At 46.9% G+C, this 15,950-nt stretch overlaps 8 protein-coding genes across 8 annotated transcripts; 4 read left to right on the top strand and 4 right to left on the bottom strand.

The window, feature by feature from the left end:
• Window positions 1-2,573: 2,573 nt before the first annotated feature.
• Window positions 2,574-3,245, bottom strand: N7478_010023 (uncharacterized protein; the record flags this gene model as incomplete). Its single annotated transcript, XM_056926237.1, has 2 exons — window positions 2,574-2,972; window positions 3,024-3,245. The coding sequence occupies 2 exons, from the start codon at window positions 3,243-3,245 to the stop codon at window positions 2,574-2,576; spliced, it is 621 nt and encodes a 206-aa protein (XP_056775607.1).
• Window positions 3,246-4,923: 1,678 nt separating this feature from the next.
• Window positions 4,924-6,021, top strand: N7478_010022 (uncharacterized protein; the record flags this gene model as incomplete). Its single annotated transcript, XM_056926236.1, has 1 exon — window positions 4,924-6,021. One exon carries the CDS (start codon window positions 4,924-4,926, stop codon window positions 6,019-6,021), a length of 1,098 nt encoding a protein of 365 aa, XP_056775606.1.
• A 1,730-nt stretch (window positions 6,022-7,751) lies between these two features.
• Window positions 7,752-8,444, bottom strand: N7478_010021 (uncharacterized protein; the record flags this gene model as incomplete). Its single annotated transcript, XM_056926235.1, has 1 exon — window positions 7,752-8,444. The coding sequence occupies one exon, from the start codon at window positions 8,442-8,444 to the stop codon at window positions 7,752-7,754; it is 693 nt and encodes a 230-aa protein (XP_056775605.1).
• A 349-nt stretch (window positions 8,445-8,793) lies between these two features.
• N7478_010020 (uncharacterized protein) lies at window positions 8,794-9,168 on the top strand (the record flags this gene model as incomplete). The annotated part of the gene is made up of 1 exon (XM_056926234.1): window positions 8,794-9,168. The coding sequence occupies one exon, from the start codon at window positions 8,794-8,796 to the stop codon at window positions 9,166-9,168; it is 375 nt and encodes a 124-aa protein (XP_056775604.1).
• Window positions 9,169-9,835: 667 nt separating this feature from the next.
• N7478_010019 (uncharacterized protein) lies at window positions 9,836-10,269 on the top strand (the record flags this gene model as incomplete). Its single annotated transcript, XM_056926233.1, has 2 exons — window positions 9,836-10,063; window positions 10,117-10,269. 2 exons carry the CDS (start codon window positions 9,836-9,838, stop codon window positions 10,267-10,269), a joined length of 381 nt encoding a protein of 126 aa, XP_056775603.1.
• A 273-nt stretch (window positions 10,270-10,542) lies between these two features.
• On the bottom strand, window positions 10,543-11,081 carry N7478_010018 (uncharacterized protein; the record flags this gene model as incomplete). The annotated part of the gene is made up of 2 exons (XM_056926232.1): window positions 10,543-10,859; window positions 10,916-11,081. 2 exons carry the CDS (start codon window positions 11,079-11,081, stop codon window positions 10,543-10,545), a joined length of 483 nt encoding a protein of 160 aa, XP_056775602.1.
• Window positions 11,082-12,022: 941 nt separating this feature from the next.
• On the top strand, window positions 12,023-12,552 carry N7478_010017 (uncharacterized protein; the record flags this gene model as incomplete). Its single annotated transcript, XM_056926231.1, has 2 exons — window positions 12,023-12,172; window positions 12,229-12,552. 2 exons carry the CDS (start codon window positions 12,023-12,025, stop codon window positions 12,550-12,552), a joined length of 474 nt encoding a protein of 157 aa, XP_056775601.1.
• Window positions 12,553-12,940: 388 nt separating this feature from the next.
• N7478_010016 (uncharacterized protein) lies at window positions 12,941-15,326 on the bottom strand (the record flags this gene model as incomplete). The annotated part of the gene is made up of 3 exons (XM_056926230.1): window positions 12,941-14,404; window positions 14,466-14,794; window positions 14,891-15,326. The coding sequence occupies 3 exons, from the start codon at window positions 15,324-15,326 to the stop codon at window positions 12,941-12,943; spliced, it is 2,229 nt and encodes a 742-aa protein (XP_056775600.1).
• Window positions 15,327-15,950: the final 624 nt, after the last annotated feature.

Below are 15,950 nucleotides of genomic sequence, written 5' to 3'. Positions count from 1 at the left end.
GATCGCAAAGGATTCAAACGAGACACATGGATTTGAATGTGCGAGCTCTCCATTGTGTCTCTTTCTTCCATGAGTCCCCTGTAAGGGCTCGCACACACTGATAGCTGCTTTTAATATCACAAATAACCATATTCTGTTCTTCCTGTTGACGAGGAATTACCTTTCACTCTTTTATAGAACTTTTCTGCCTTCTGTGCCCATTTTTGATAGGCCATCAGCATAATTTTTGGGTATTCCGCCTAGCCGTCGTTCAACCTTACGCTGGAACGCTGTTTGATGGAGGTCAAATTGGTTGACTCGGGAAGGACCTCGAGAGGAATATCCTCGTCTGAAAGTCGTAACTTTCCGATCGGCGCCTCTGCTATTGAATAGTTTCGCCGAAGAAGATCATGTTTTGTCCCCCCAGATCTCAGGAGAATGTTTGATTTTGAGTTCTTGGTGATACTCCTGAGCAATGATTTCACAAAATAGACAAGAGGAGGCTTCTAGCCATGGCAAACGATTCCACTCTCCCAATCCGGGGCCAGCTATCCGACGAGATAATAAACTGATGGAACAAGTTTTGTTGGGCGTATCACTTAGGGAGAAATGGATTGCAAAAGATTTTATCGCCGTTGAAACATCTCAACCAGGGATTTGGTTTAAGCGTTTCGGCTCCAGAAAGACTTATTGCCAGTGAATCCGGGCAAATATTTTCCATTTATTGTGGGCATGGGAGTTCCAATATTATCTGGGTGATCACAAATAGGTAAGCTGACTGCACGGGGCGCAAATATGAGCCCCATAGAGGGGATTCTGTTTTTAAAAGCTTGTCGTTGGTCAAACGCCCTTGAGAGCCGGGCAGCAAACAATGCTTGACGTAAGGATGGCTATACTGTGGACCAAGCTCACCCTGCGTGCCAAGAAGTCGGTCAATCATACGCACAGATAATAATATGCTCTTAAGTGTCCTTCTCAGTCACATTTACCAGTTAATATCTTGCTGCTATCAAGAGATAGTACAGTAACACCTCATTTCCCCTCCATCACTGCGAAGTTTTCTCAAGTGCCCCCACTTTTCAACACCTTACTATACTGACCGGCTCACTTGATGACACTTCAAAGCCGCGGTGGATAACACTCTGACAGGTCTCCCCCTCGAAGCTGCCGCAATACTGTTGGCAAACGTGGAAATTGTGGACATTGTATCCATGTTCTTCGTCGACGCATACAATGCCCTTGAAAGCGTGATGGGATTTTGAAAACTACGGGGGGCTGAGATATTTTATCAATGAATTAAAAAGCCTCGATGACTATATATCTAGTGCGCATGAAATAAAGCCAGCAAACGCATCCTGAAGAGTCAAAAAGAGGACTCATCGCATTGGACATCAACATGCAATGGTCTTGTAAATATCTCGCCGGTGAAACTTACCAGGCAAAGAAATTCATTTCCTGCTCAAGGGGGAACGATACCCAACGAGCTGGAGCAACTCCCTCGTCCTCATCAATTTGTTGGGACCGACCTCAATAAAATTGATGTTGGTTCGGCCAGCAAAGAACCAGTCGTAGAAAGCGAATTCGGATTGGAACAACAGCTTTTCAGAGTCCACCAGAGATGTATGTGTATGACAGGCTTTCACCCCCCTCAATTTTCGTGAATTGTTGAATGCAAATTTAGGACAGGATCCAACTCATATACTTCCTAATCTCAGTCACCGCCTAGTGATAATTACTTTTCATGAGGGCCGGACATGGGACATTTTGGGATGGTCTCGGTGGGATCAGGGGTTGGACATACGATGATTTGAATCGTAATTCGCAGGATCTTGCGTACATGTATCTCCTACTGCTACAGGCCTGGATGTCCTACACAAATCTAGTGATCATCAGCCTAACGGGGCTACAAACAAGGAATCTTTTACCAAAGAGGACCGCGCGGCTATGAGTGCTACTACACATCACTTTCATGAGCACTCAATATAACAAGATAAACCAAGCAATAGAACAAAAGGGGCATGGTGAGCGACCGAATAAAACGGGGCATCCAATAGTGCACCTCTCTGGCAGTCTGGGTTAGTTTGCTTTGCTGAGGCAGCAAGATTGCTGAGATAGCTACAAAGTCCCATAATTCCAATTGCTGTCATCTCAATTATTATTGGCCATACAGTCATAGGCGGGCTCAGAGGACCGAGTGAAATTATACTTGAGACCAAATTACAATAGAGCCGTCAAGACAAAAAGAAATTAACGACGATGAGGCCAGAGCCGCAGGTTGAATTTGAATCGGTAAAAACGCTCAATCAGCCCCGCCAAGTGTATGCCATGCTCTTACATGTACTACGGAGGTTCTGAACGCTATGAGCCTGCCTCGAGGATTGTGGAGGCCTCTAGCGGAGTTTGCTCTGCTTGGCTAATGTGCGTGGTGAATCAACTTTAGTTTGTGTCATGGCTGGCTATGCGGTTGTTTAGAGTTTGATTCAAGAAATATAGGGCACGTGCATTGAACTTTTGGCCAGCGCTTGGCTGCTTATTACTAGAAGCTCAAGGCCGGATGTGGACCGCAATTACCCGCAAAATATGGAACAAGTGAATCAATCATAGAGCGATTCATTAGACAGTTCTGCAATTGATTGAGGCTTGTCCAATGCTTCCCCAACATTTCTTGCTTGTGGACCCACCCAGAATTGACACACCAAACCCCCACGGATGTGAGGATGACAGGAGTGAGCTCTCTTCAATTGAACTTCCCAGAGTCTGCCGATATCACGCACGAGAGCGTCAGCTGCAATATCCAAACTCCAACCTAGTGGTTGAAGCTGCCCCATCAGATCATTTTGAGAGGCTCTTAAGGGATAGAAAGAGCCCCAGGGAGCAATGAGACAGACGTCCAGCGAAGCAAAGAAGGAAATCATGTCGTGCTCCATCACTTCCAAATTAAATGTCCTGTCATCGCTTTGACGGTAGTATGAAACCCTTGACTCCTCGTGAAACTTTAGAAAGTTAGCTTTAAGGATCAGTAACTTCGAGATTTAACATCATACCTGTTTGGCATATTGAACGTCGGTCAAGACCTCATGCCAGAAAGAGATGGCTGCAGTATGCCAAAGATAAAGAGTTGCACCCAACTTAGGATCGATCCATAGCAACTCCTGGTTCGTGTTTATTCGCAATCTGACTCGGGAAATATTTTCTTCACTGAAGACATCACAGATATGGGCATGACTTGACGATTCTGGTAAATTGGACGATTCATTGGGAGACATAATGGATAGTCTGACGGAGGGAGGGTATAAGATTGGAAGACAACAACGAGAAATTTGTTACTGTACTGTGACAAAGATAAAAAAACTTTTGTTGGGAGACAAGTCCTTATATGTGTTTTTACTGATAGTCATGCGGACAGGAGCCTGCTCCTGGGAACGAGAGGGCTCCCAGAAATTCTCATGCTCTTCCTGGAGCCCTGCATTTGATTGGATGACCATCTTTTGTTTGGATGAAGACAAGGACAATAAAAGGGAGACGGTAGTTCTACGTTGCGTGCAGTGCAGCACCTTGTCACATCCGGCTTGCATGGAAGGGTGGTTGGAGAAGAGGGACACGGGGTTCAATACGTCCTGTTGTGTTTGGTGAGACAAACTTCTTCGAAGTGATTGACTTTTGCTGACTTGGCTATATAGTCGCAATGAAGGGGCTCTAGATGCTTTCATTCGGCCTGGCCCATGTGCTAGCGATGCAACTATAGTCACGACGCATTCAGCTACAAATGCGACAACAATCCCGAATACCCGGTCCAGTCACCCGAGTTCGGCTAGGCAAGGGTCAAGGTCAACGACCAGGCGCCCTAGTCGGAATGAGACAAACAGCCGACGTCGGCAGCGCGGCTGACACAATGACGACCTGAGTTGCCATTCGGCCAACTTTTCAGTTCCCACCACATCGCAACGGATCCGCTCGGGATGGATATGGCTTGAGCGAAAATTGCTTCGAAGACCTTCATTCTGTATCTTTTCTCAACAGTCTACTCTACCACCCGACGAACACAGATAATTGCTTCTCACCTGAATGACCAACTTATATCCTTTTTGTAAGAATCACCAGCTCTTTCATTGATCTTTTGCGTACTAAAGCTCTCTGCCTGATGCTCGTAACTTTTTGATCATCTCCTGCGTTATTGAGCCGTCCCTCCGTAGAAGACGATGTCCTCTCCACAACTCAGAAGAAGGGTGGTTTTAAAGCACCTGATGATAAATGCCTATAGCAAGAGTTCTCCCAAGATAGACGTTTGTGGGCTTTTAGCCATGGCAAACAACTTTCAATTCTCCAACCCAGCCACCTCTTCACAAAGCCCGGCACTCCTGATTCACATACGACGTGGGAGCTATCAGACGAAATTAGAACCTGTTCAAAACTGTTTGACTCGGTGCATTGTGGAACGAGAAAACTGAGCAGCACAGCTTTTTGTGACTACTGAAAGGTCTCAACCCAGTCACCGATTTGGGCACTTCAGCCCCAGAAAGATGCATTGCCAGTGATTATAGTCAGACGTGCCCTGTTCCATTGTAGGTACGAGAGTTCAACACAATTTGAGTGATCGAAATTCAGTACGTTGACTGCACGGGCGCAAATTTGAGGCTCATAAAGTGAGTTGCTGTCATTGGCCAAAAGTCCTTGACAGCCGCGCAGCAAACAGAGGTTGACTCCACACTGGCTTCCCTGTGGACCAAGATCAGCCATCGTGCCAAGCAGTCGGCCAATCCCGCGCACAGAAAGTAATGTGTTCTCAAGTTCTCTTCTCAGTTGCATTTATCAGTGAGTGCTCTGCTATTCCCAAGAGACTGTAACACCTCATTTACCCTCTCTCCCTCAAAAGTTTGTCAATTGCCTCCTTTCCACTTCATACATTCATCTGAACGGCTCTTTTGACGAGACTTTCAAGCCAAAATGGACATCACTCTGACGGGTCTCTCCTCCGATGCTGCCACTATACTGCTGGCAAACATGGAGATCGTGGAGATTGTGTCCATGTTCTCCATCGGCGCTTACAATGCTCTCGAAACTGCCATTGTCACTTTCCATGTTTTTGAAAAATATCGTGGACTGTATTTCTGGAGTATGCAGGTCGCCTCGTGGGGCATCGTCCTGCACTCCATTTCTGCCATGGTCCGGTTTGTCAACCAGGCATCTGGTCTTGCCATGTCGATTTCATTTCTGTTAGGCTGGTGCGCCATGGTGACCGGCCAAGCTACCGTGCTCTATTCGCGCCTGCATTTGGTGGTCTTCAACAAATACAAGGTGCGCTGGGCCCTGTGGATGATCATCATCAATGCAGCCGTCTTGCATATTCCAATGAGCATTTTGTTTCTTGGCATTGGTCAGGGCGATCCTCACTTTGCCCGCGCCGCTGCCATTTACGATCGGATCCAACTGATAGGCTTCTGTATACAAGACCTCGTTTTGTGCGGGACCTACATTCGAAAGGCAGCACGTATCATGAAGCCGATCATGCCGCTTCGTGATTGCGCGGAGCGGCGCATCATGGTCCACCTGGCCATGGTCAACACTTTCGTGCTCGCCCTCAACCTTCTGCTTCTGATCGCCGAATACAAACTTCATTTTATTCAGATCAGCCTCAAAACGGTAGTGTACAGTATCAAGCTCAAACTTGAGTTTACTGTCCTCAACCGCCTTCGCTCCTTGGCCAAGTCCGATCTTTCCAACCGATTGGAGAGCCCGGCATCGAGAAATTCCTCGCGTCAAAACTATCCTTCTGGGTCAACATCTCCCCATGCTGGCCTCAGCCAGATGGGAGCAGTCTCCACCCCCGTTCTGGATGTAGAGATTCCTGACTCACTTCTCTGGCTCGACCCCAGCCCCAGCTCTTCCCAAGAATTGCTAGAGGCTTCTCATATTTTCTTCGCCTGTAAGGAGAATATTTCCGTCTCTGCGGGATCTATCGGAGGTGAAGGCTGGGTGCGTGGCCCGACAGGGAAGTTCACTGAGGATCTTGATGACTGCCGAAAGATGCTTTTTGTGGAATAAGGACTGCTTGGCAGGGCCTCGGCTGCAATGATGTTCTGGGAGGATGAGCAAAGTTTTGTTTATGCGCATAGGCTTTGTTGAAGCAGGAGATTCTGGGTACTCTTTCTATTTAATTGACTGTCACTCCAAGGCCAAGAAATGAAATTCATAATCATCCTTTCATTCGCCCAAATATTCTCTTCTTGTACATGGTAGACTGCAGAGATGCCTGGAGTTTAAAAACCATCAATAAGATGAATTCCACTGAAATAAGTAGACAGGGCTCTAAATATATCGAAAAGCAACTGGCAGTTAGCATACATGCAGCGCGTTGTCGTTGACGAGGAATATCCAGCGCATACGGGTGTGATTTTGGCGGCCGCCGGTTTTAGACTGCTAAAGAAGTTGCCTGCTCGTTAGTTGGCCTTAATGAGGTGGTGATATTGTTAAAGAGTAGATTTCTTCAATACAATGTGCCTAAATCCTCAATAAAGTTTCTCACTACTATTTGATGGCAGTAATAAAAGTGGCCTGGCCAGGTTGTGTGAGGAGTATGGTTGATTCTTTATGGATATATATTAACTGCAGTTCCGCTGCTCATTCTGAAATTTTGTCCATCAAGTGAACTCTCTAATCTACAGACGGGGAACTCTCCAGAGAAGCACCACCCACCGTCTCAACCAGCCAAAACAATTCAGCATGGTCGCTAGAGTCTCCTACAGTTCCCGTCATACCGCACGGCCCCTCCAGCCAGTTCCGCCTGGGAAGAAGCCTTCCGACTATTCTCGCATCAGGATAAAGTTGCGTTTCAGCGAAAGAATTGGACGCCGAGTAGCAAAGCAAAGCATCGTCTGTCACCAAAAGACAGAAACACATCGCCGCCGTCGGCATTTGCTCCGCCGTAATACCGCTGACCCCGAGGCGACCCGACTCGATTGGATGCTCCGACTTCGCCCGATGCCACACCGAGTGTGCTAGGTCTGTCACAGTGCATCTGGGGATTTTCCCCGTAAGGTCGCTCGATGCAACTCGATTTGTTTGGCCTCAAGGACTCAGACTCTTGGTGACTTATTTCGGAGACCTGAAATATCCAAAAGAAGCCGCTATCTCGGTATGAACTCTTTCGTGCCATTGATGTATGTATTTTACACAAGCCTGTTTTGAATGAAAGTACGGCTGTCTTGAGGTCTTGCAATTGAGAATGAATAATATAGACATGTGCTTGGCTGTAGTGACCCATGATCTCCACGTTGAAATACTCAAACAGTTCATTCTTTTATTTAACCAAAGATTTTTGACCCTCAATGAAAATGAGAAATCGAAACAAATTCAATACAGGGCCGCTCGAAATCAGATTCACCTTTCTCTTATTTCGTTTGTTATTTGTGAACCTTATTTTTGTCGACGCAATGCCTTTTCTGGCTAGCTTAAGGTGCCCCTTTGACCTTGGCTTTCTTTCCATTTGCTGGTTCTAGCAGGACCAAGCCTAATATGGGGGAAGGTGGATCATGCCAAGCCTTTTTTTTAAGATTCGAAAAAGAAAAAGAGGTGAAGTTAATTTCGAGCGGCCCTGTAACAAAAAAACATACAGTATCGCATACAGATCCTAGCTTTGCGTCCAGCAACACATTCCAAAGCCAGCTCGCAACTCGCAGTAACAGCGGCCCCTCAGCCACAATCGATGAAAGACGGTCCCTTTTCGCGTAGATTTAGGCTGAATGGCTAGACGCAGTAGGCTACGATAGCCCCCATTAAGCCATTCGTGCAATAAGCACTTGCATCACCTCGTGCGAATAAATAATGAGCGCAATGGTGGTCATCAAGCACATCGCATGAAAGCTAGGCCCCCAAAGATGTGGAACTCCCAAAGCCTCCAATGGCTGCAACATGTAGATGACTAGCCCGAAAATGTTGCTGGCCAACAACTTCACAAATGCAGTAGCGAGGGGGCTCGGGAACGACGCTGGCCCCGCAAGAGCATGCATTGTTGGCATCAGCGCTAGCATGATGATGGACAGGATATCAAGAGAAGTGCCGGAACGCTGCGTTGACTGTCTATTTCTGACTTGAAGATGACCTAGTGCAACTGCTGTCAAGCCAACAAGGTAGCCGAGCTGTGTCCAAGACCAAATCGGTAGGAGGAAACCTGCTGCAGGCAGGGCAGTAGCCCATATCGACATAGTCCCCACGAGCTTGATAAGACCACTCTCACTTGCCAGTGGCTCGTCTGTGATGATCTCAATCACATAGCTCAGAGCGGCATACAGATAGCAGGATGCAATGCCGACAGCGAAAAGAAGGACGAGCACAGCTGTGGGTACCAAATCCAGGGAGGTCGGCAGATGGAAGAGAAGGAATTGCACTGCGTAGACCAAGAAATAGAAGAAGCCAACACTGGCGACGATGGCGCCGCAAAGGCAGCTGGGAAGGCGATTGGTATTCATTGGGGAGTGAAGAGGAGACTTACTCTGAGAGGGGAAGACAGCGGATTGGGTGTCAATAAATAGGCTCAAAATCTTTCTCACTGACATTCGGTGCTCATATCAAGCGTTGATCTCTGCGGAACGGTGAATCGCCAACTAAACGCAGAAAACGCTCCGTTGAGTGAACATGTGTGCCAGAGCTTGTGAATGAACCACTCAATTTGACGGAAGGCTTTGGATATTTTTATCGACTGACTATATCTTAGGCGCATAAAAACTTGAACTTAGTAGTAGAGTCAAGCCCAACTGTCCAGTGACTGATTTCATTGCCCGCATCATCTTACTTTTTACATATAATAGGCCCTGCAATATGCAACAGCTCATTGAATTATCGCAAAAAATTGGTCAGCAGCAAATCGAGAATCGCTACCTGCGCGAATGTTACAAAGCACTCAAAATACTGCAAGAGAGCACGGCAGACTTGATCAAGATACTTGACGAGCTTTTTGAGTCGCAGACACAGGAGTATATGACTTCCATCTATACGGAAATCTTCCGGCTACAAGAAAAGACATATCAGCTAGTGACGCGTGTGCGCAGAGCCCAGGAAGCATGCGAGGAACTATGGCCACTTCATATGTCATGCTCCGCTCACCAACAGCTAGCGCCCATCATACGAATGATCATTGATCAGAGAGCTCTAACTGCTCACGCAGCCGATTTTGATTGCGAGTCCCTGCCTTGAGGTTTTTGAAACATTGCAGGTATTGATGCAGGAGACAACGGTGGCAGGTGACTCGATCATCACGTATGGTAGAGACATATGCTCTGAAATGCGGTGAAGTGCAGTCATGTTCTTTAATCCTCGAATTATCACTCAGCTTGGAGTGCGTCAGTTTCAAGAAGTTTCAAGAAGGGATAGGGGTTTTTTTCTGCTCCGTGGCTGCTACCCATAGACTGAGCATTTGATTAGTATTGGCTTATCTTTTACTTGAATAAAATGCACACGAGCTATTCATTCGAGTTTACTAGCATGTCTTGATTAAACAGACGCGAGTAGTGAAAAATCCAGTTGTAAACAGGCGTTCAGTAAACAGGCGTTCAATAAACAGGTGTTCAATAAACAGGTGTTCAATAAACAGGTGTTCAATAAACAGGTGTTCAATAAACAGGCGTTCAGTAAACAACCATTCAATAAACAGGTGTCCAGTAAACAGGGGCTCAGTAAATAGCCGCTCAGTGAACAGGTGCGCTCGATAAACCAACGGCCACTTTAGATCACAAGAAAAATTCAGTCCGAAAAAGCGGGCCACCAATACCAACATTCTACGCTTATAAGGGGCCCAGGCTACCATTCTCTATCACTATTCATTTCGTTTTCCTCAACTTTCATCCCAACTCTCATTTTACTAATGGCTATGCATCCGAAAAACGAACTTTTTACCACCTTGTCTGGGCCTAACTACCCTGAAGAACCTGTCACTGCCGACGAATCGTCTTCACAGTCAACAAACGAGAACACTCCGTCCGAAAATACCGAAGACTATGACTTTGTCATTTCCGATGAAGCTACCACTGGATACTCGTCGAGCGTACCAGACTCGACCGGGCGGGACTGGTCTAACGGGCAGAACGAGGAGGTAAGACAACCACCTATTCCAGTTCAGCATGGCCGAGACTGACGTCTTTTTAGCTTGGCCAATTATGGCCAATCAAAGCTATTGCAGTGCGTCGCGTGCAAGAGGAGGGATCATACACTCTCAACTACTTGGTGCTATGGGGGTCTTGGGAGGAAGAGCCACCCCGAGAGGAGCACTTAATTGGGACGAATATCCCATTCAATTGAGTGGCCGTAAAAAAAGCTGCTCATACTTAGAGCCAAGTGGTTTGGCTCGGTTTATTCGCAGATGTTTGCCATGAGACAGATGATGTACCGTCAATTAGAGCTATAAATAACCGAAGTACCAATAGTTGTCCATTCAGATATATTGTCACTCCTTGGAGCCGAGAAAAATTTAAAGCTAATTTACCGTCGCTACGAGGGAGATTTGAGTCTCATGAGCAAAGCCAGGGTTTGACAGCAAAATACTTCGCAGGTCCACCTAAAGCAAAGGATGCATCAGCAGTCCGTCGCTAGTCCGGTCGTGTTCTTTTGAGTCGGGGATGGAATTTCCGTAGGACGCACAACGGCCAGAGTTCGAGTGGTGGACGAAGTGGTCGTCACTCTCTCGGTGGTGTTTCGGCCAACTGTGCACTCACTCCCGACTTGGAGAGAAGCGTCAATTGTGCAACTGGCCGTCTGACCTTGCAGGTTTTGGAACCATATCAAGCCAGTATCCTCGAGTGAAACGGTCGCGACCGAGCTTCTGTTCCCGGCATCATGGCCACAGATCGAGACGTTCATGAAGCGCGGCCCGTCCGCCACTCCTGATTTCACTGTTGGCGAGTGGCTTATTAGCAATAATCCAGGATGCATGGGGATGCTTTCTCACAGTCACATGTTTTTCCTTTGAGATTCCCAATTGGATCCGAGGTGCCCGTACAATCCCAGTTGTCAACTGAATAGATACGGCATTTTCCATCGACATCGTAAAGCTGAAATCGGCCCGCAAGGGCCAGGGGTAGGCCGACAGTGAAGAGATAAGGAACAAGACGCATGGTGCTAGACTTGATGGGTAAGACCGGATGTGCGATGCTCGCTTTTATGTTCTCTTCCGGTAATACAGGCTACGAGATTTGGAAGGCCTAACGTGATTAATGGCGTGTTCCCAACTTCCAGTTCAACCCGCATGTTTGACCCAATCGCTGGAGCCTCATCTTCTGTCTGGCATCAATATAACACCATTTCTTGCCTCCAGGTTTCTACATATTGTACTTGATTTGCAGAGTAAGGCTCCATAGAATATTGCTCACGAGGTGAGAAATCATGTTTGTTTTTAGCGCTCTAATGGCTAAGCTCACTATCTTCGTTCACCTCATATCCACTGTTTTCCCCGAAGCCTATTGAATGGGTCAGAAGATGTCGAAGGTTATTGTTCTCCATTCTTATAATCTAAAGATACTAGAATCAGGCTCACCTACAAGTTAAATTGGCTGGCAGGCGCTATTGTATTCTTATCATGAGACAAGCGTACCTAGGGTCCGGCAATATTCCGGTATTGGTGTATTTTAATGGATGGCATTTTACCCATCAGAAAATAAGCGGGTGATGTTATGCTTCTAAGATCTAGATGAGCGTTGCGTCACCCTGTATATGTTGATAGCGGCCAGGTCGAGGATGCCAAAATTCACGATTTTAAAACCAGTCAAATTGAGAATTTCCAAATTAGGCTTGGCAACTGGGAACTTCAACCCATGGATTAAGTTTGTTGGTGATTGAAGTGTTGAAGTCCACCGAGGCGTTTACTCAACGTTGGGAGACCGCACCTTGCAATACAAAATTGACTTTCTTGATCACTCTCTTGGCAAACATTCTGTTATTGCAAAGCCCGACGGCCAAAAAGAAACATATATATAAGCGCTCAAACTGCGCTGCTACTATTCATTCATGATTCATATTTTATTTTCCGCATATTTGAGCCGCCACCAAATTCTACAAGATGTCCTCGCCTATGGACCGAAAGCATTGTCGAAGCCCAGAACCATTGATCGATTATCCAAACAAAAGGCCGCACGAGTTGTCTGAGGATGGGGAAGCCTCGTTCTCGAAAGCGGAGGTGCTTGACGGGAGCCCCAGTAAAATCCCCCAGGTGAGTGTCCTGTCACGGGAAATCAACTATTCTTGCACACGTACTGATGACCGCAGCAACCCCAACCCGTTGGCGCTCTGACGGTGCAGATAAGACAACTACTGGAACTCGATGGGCCCCTTGTGGCGCAAGGCTTTAACCTTCTCGATTTGTACTTAGCTATGTGGGAGTATTATATCGTGAAGTCCGCCCAGGATGTGCATTTGGCGGATGAAAACAGTAAGCTTCAAAGCTCGCATGACTGGCTCGTCTATGAGAGGGGTCTTCTCAAACAGCAATTGCGGGAGATGGAGCTCGATCTGGAGGATCAGAGGAAGAAGGCAACTCACCTCCAGCATACCCTGCTCCAATTTACGCGTTCATGTACCTTCAAATCTTGATTTAGTCTATCCTTAGCCAATCAGATTAATAACATATGCCGGAACAAATTTTTCCATATTTAAGCTGATCAAAGTAACATGATATATCAAGGACTTGAACTAGACTTCTTTCCGGGGGCATTTCAATCCTAAGTTCAATTTTCAATGGATAAACGAATAGAATGTCTGCGACTTGAAGAAGGTTGGGTATGTCAATTGCGCCCGGAATTGTCTGTTGGGTTTTTCTTTGAATGCGCAGTCCATCCCGATATCAACAAATTTAAGCACCAATTGGCAATCATTACCCTAATTCCCAGTTGAAAAGAAATATCTAGCAAAAGACATCCCACATCAAAAAACCGAATTTATTTATTCGAAATTGAGATCCTGCCACCCCCCTTTCCGACAATTAAAGGGATGAAAGGCTTGTATGTCTTGATACCGAGTCCATTGTTATGCGGTCGCGGGCTCGAAGAGCCTGTTCTTCAATAAATCGTTTTGCTCTCGCATTCACATTGTTACCTGCGTCGTCTGAATGCTCTCTTTTTCTCTTGTTATTGATCGATGGCCCGAGACTATCCTCATTGTTGAGACTAGCAACTAGCTGCGAGCTAGCGTGAGTTGAGTAGTAGTCAAAAATATCTTGTGGTGGAATAGAGCGCCCAGTGTCCATTATTTCCACTCCAAATGAATTTGCATCTAGCTCAGTGCTAAATTGGTGAATCCACTCAAAATCGTACGGCATCTGTAACTGTTGCTGATCCCTTGATAGCCCCGCGAGGTTGAAATTCATGATCACCGGGCTTGATTGGGACTGACTGGCTGAACTCGACAGTGTATATGCGGAATCACTGATCAGCCCCCTGCCAGGAGTCGTGTTCCATGAGCTCGGCTCGTTGGATGTGGATTCACTCGGTTGGTCGTACCCATTCACTGGACTGACTGTCTCGCTTCCGAGAGGAGGCTGGTTGGATTCCACCTCCACCTGCGCTTGTTGCAATGGAACCTCACAAGTTGTTGAACGAGTCCCGGTGGCAGTAGTCTGAAGATAGCTAAAGAAGGCATTGAAGACGGACTGGCGCAGAAATCCGGCAGTCACGCGGTCAGGCACTGATCGCTGGCGCATCGAGCTGGCTGTGAGGGCAAATCGATCTGCTCTAGCGGAATTGGAATAAGGTTTTCCACATCGCTTGGGGGCTTCAATCTCATGCTCCGGGTTCTCGGGAAATTCGCATGGTGGTGGGGTGGGAAGTATCATGGTAGGTGCCGCAGCGGAGTCTCCATCGGGGGCTTTAAACCCCCGAATTCTCAACAGAGCGAAAAAATGCCGCCAAAGTTCCGCTGCCTCTATTCCATCTTGTGGTACCTGCTTATCGGATTTTAAGCGGGTGTGACCAGTCATTTCGAACCCGTATTGAAAGCTGAACCGCCAGAGCTCCAGGAGACCCTCTTTGAGCCGTTCCTGTCGCACTGGAATTGTCCCCGACCGCGCACTATCCCATGTAGCACAGAGACCAGCATCAATAGTGGCGGCTGTGTCATTCGGGACCGGCAATAAGGCTTGTTTCATGACGTTCTGAGCTACCTCAAGGTAAAGACGATCTTTGAAAAATGTTTTTAACGTGGGGATTGGGTAATCGATCCTGAGGATGTTTTCCAAAACCTCATCACGAACTTGATTATCCAGATTGGCAAAGAGCTGCCCGTCATCCATTCGTTTTTGGAGAAACTGTCGATCTCTCATCGATACTTTCGGGGCACGAGATTCAAGAAGCCCCACCGTCATGCCATCAATATATGGAAGTAGCTGTTGCCGCCCCCCAACTATTCTCAGGAATGTTTGCAGGATATGCTCCCAGTAGCAACATATGGCCTAGATGTGAATATATGATCAGCGCGATGCTGTTGGGAGCTCGATAAGGATGTCGACTCACCTCATCACAATGCATCGCAGTGATTTTATGGAGAACCCCAATACGCATGGCCTCCCACAGTCCTCTAATCGCAAGCAAGGCGTTCAAACTATTGTGCAGCTTTGCATTCCTAAAGAAGTTCCGCAGACCTTTCTCTTTTGAACTTCGTGTCTTTGTATTGAGGGCAGCCCACCAGTCGTCAGCTGCGGAGCGATTAATGTGACCATCGAGATGTCCCTCGTAGTAGTTGATTCGCTCATAGGCCAATCCATCTGGGGGACTGAGATCATTAGGGATCCGTTCCTTCAATGAACGAACAAATCTCTGTTGGATTATCCCTACGGCGTCGCCTGCAATGATACCAAGCCCACGATTGTGCTGATTAGCGCGATTTCTTCTTATTAGACTGTCAAGAGCATTCGAAGATCAAACAGATCGTCACTTACCAGAGTCCGTGTCCAAAACATAGACATCAACAATCCACCACTGGTCTGGGCCCTTGAGCCTGATCTGGGCTGCGTTGATGAGACTCTCGTGATCCAATGCGCGTAAACGGTATCCAGGCGAAATCTGCAGATGGGGCATGTCAAGGCCTACTCCGGAATTCTCATAGACCGGTACAACTTTCGTCATCCAATCTTCCGACGAGACTATTACGGGCACATGGTTCTCTCGCATAAGTCGCTGGCAACCTTGGGTTTTCATAAGCTTTTCGAGTCTGGTGACGTTCTCGTGGTTATTCATCCAGCTCCTAAATCCTTCTTCGAACGAAAGGAAGTAGAGAGGCACTTTCGCAGTGACTTGAAAGCAGCGTGATCGGTACACGTGCAACCTTCTTTCTTCCTCTTCTGTTGTATGTTGCTTTCGCCATGAATTCGCCATTGCTATTGACAGAATCTCTGCGATGAAATTGTCGGGTCGGTAGGAGTTAGTGTACTTATAGTATCATTTTTCTGTGTTCCAATAGAGCATAATCATTTTATTAGATTTATTATACCGCCAATGGGGTCCGGTCTCCAGTTTGGAAAGACTTTGAGTAGCAGCCACATTTTTATTGCGATACTAGAGGACTATGAAAATAATATTGAGTCATCACAAACCGAAAGGTCTTTGTTTAAGTGGGCAACGCCAGCGCCGTGACACATGCTTTCAGGCACTTTTAGTACGGGGCCGTAAAACTTTGAGGTATTTACATACTCCACACACGAATTGTAATTGACATGAACGATTTCTTGGAGGCTCGCTGATATTTCAAGCGATCTGCATGCGCTGCCACTGGAGATATCGACTTTGCGTTGGAGATGCGAAACTGTGATAGTTCAATATTTGATCTACCGCATCATTTTTGGTGTCAATCCCGCGGAGATTGGGTGATCAGACAAAGGATTCAGCGTAGCTCGTCGTCAACTGCGATGGGAGCTCACCACCTCAACGCGTATGAGCCGACCCATCAGTATGAAATATCTTCTACACGTAAATCCCCTACTCAATTTCTTGATGGATTCT

Source organism: Penicillium angulare (assembly GCF_028827245.1).
Source record: "Penicillium angulare strain IBT 27051 chromosome Unknown utg000007l_segment0_segment0, whole genome shotgun sequence".
NCBI lineage: Eukaryota > Fungi > Ascomycota > Eurotiomycetes > Eurotiales > Aspergillaceae > Penicillium > Penicillium angulare.
This window is presented reverse-complemented; position numbering and strand designations above follow the sequence as displayed.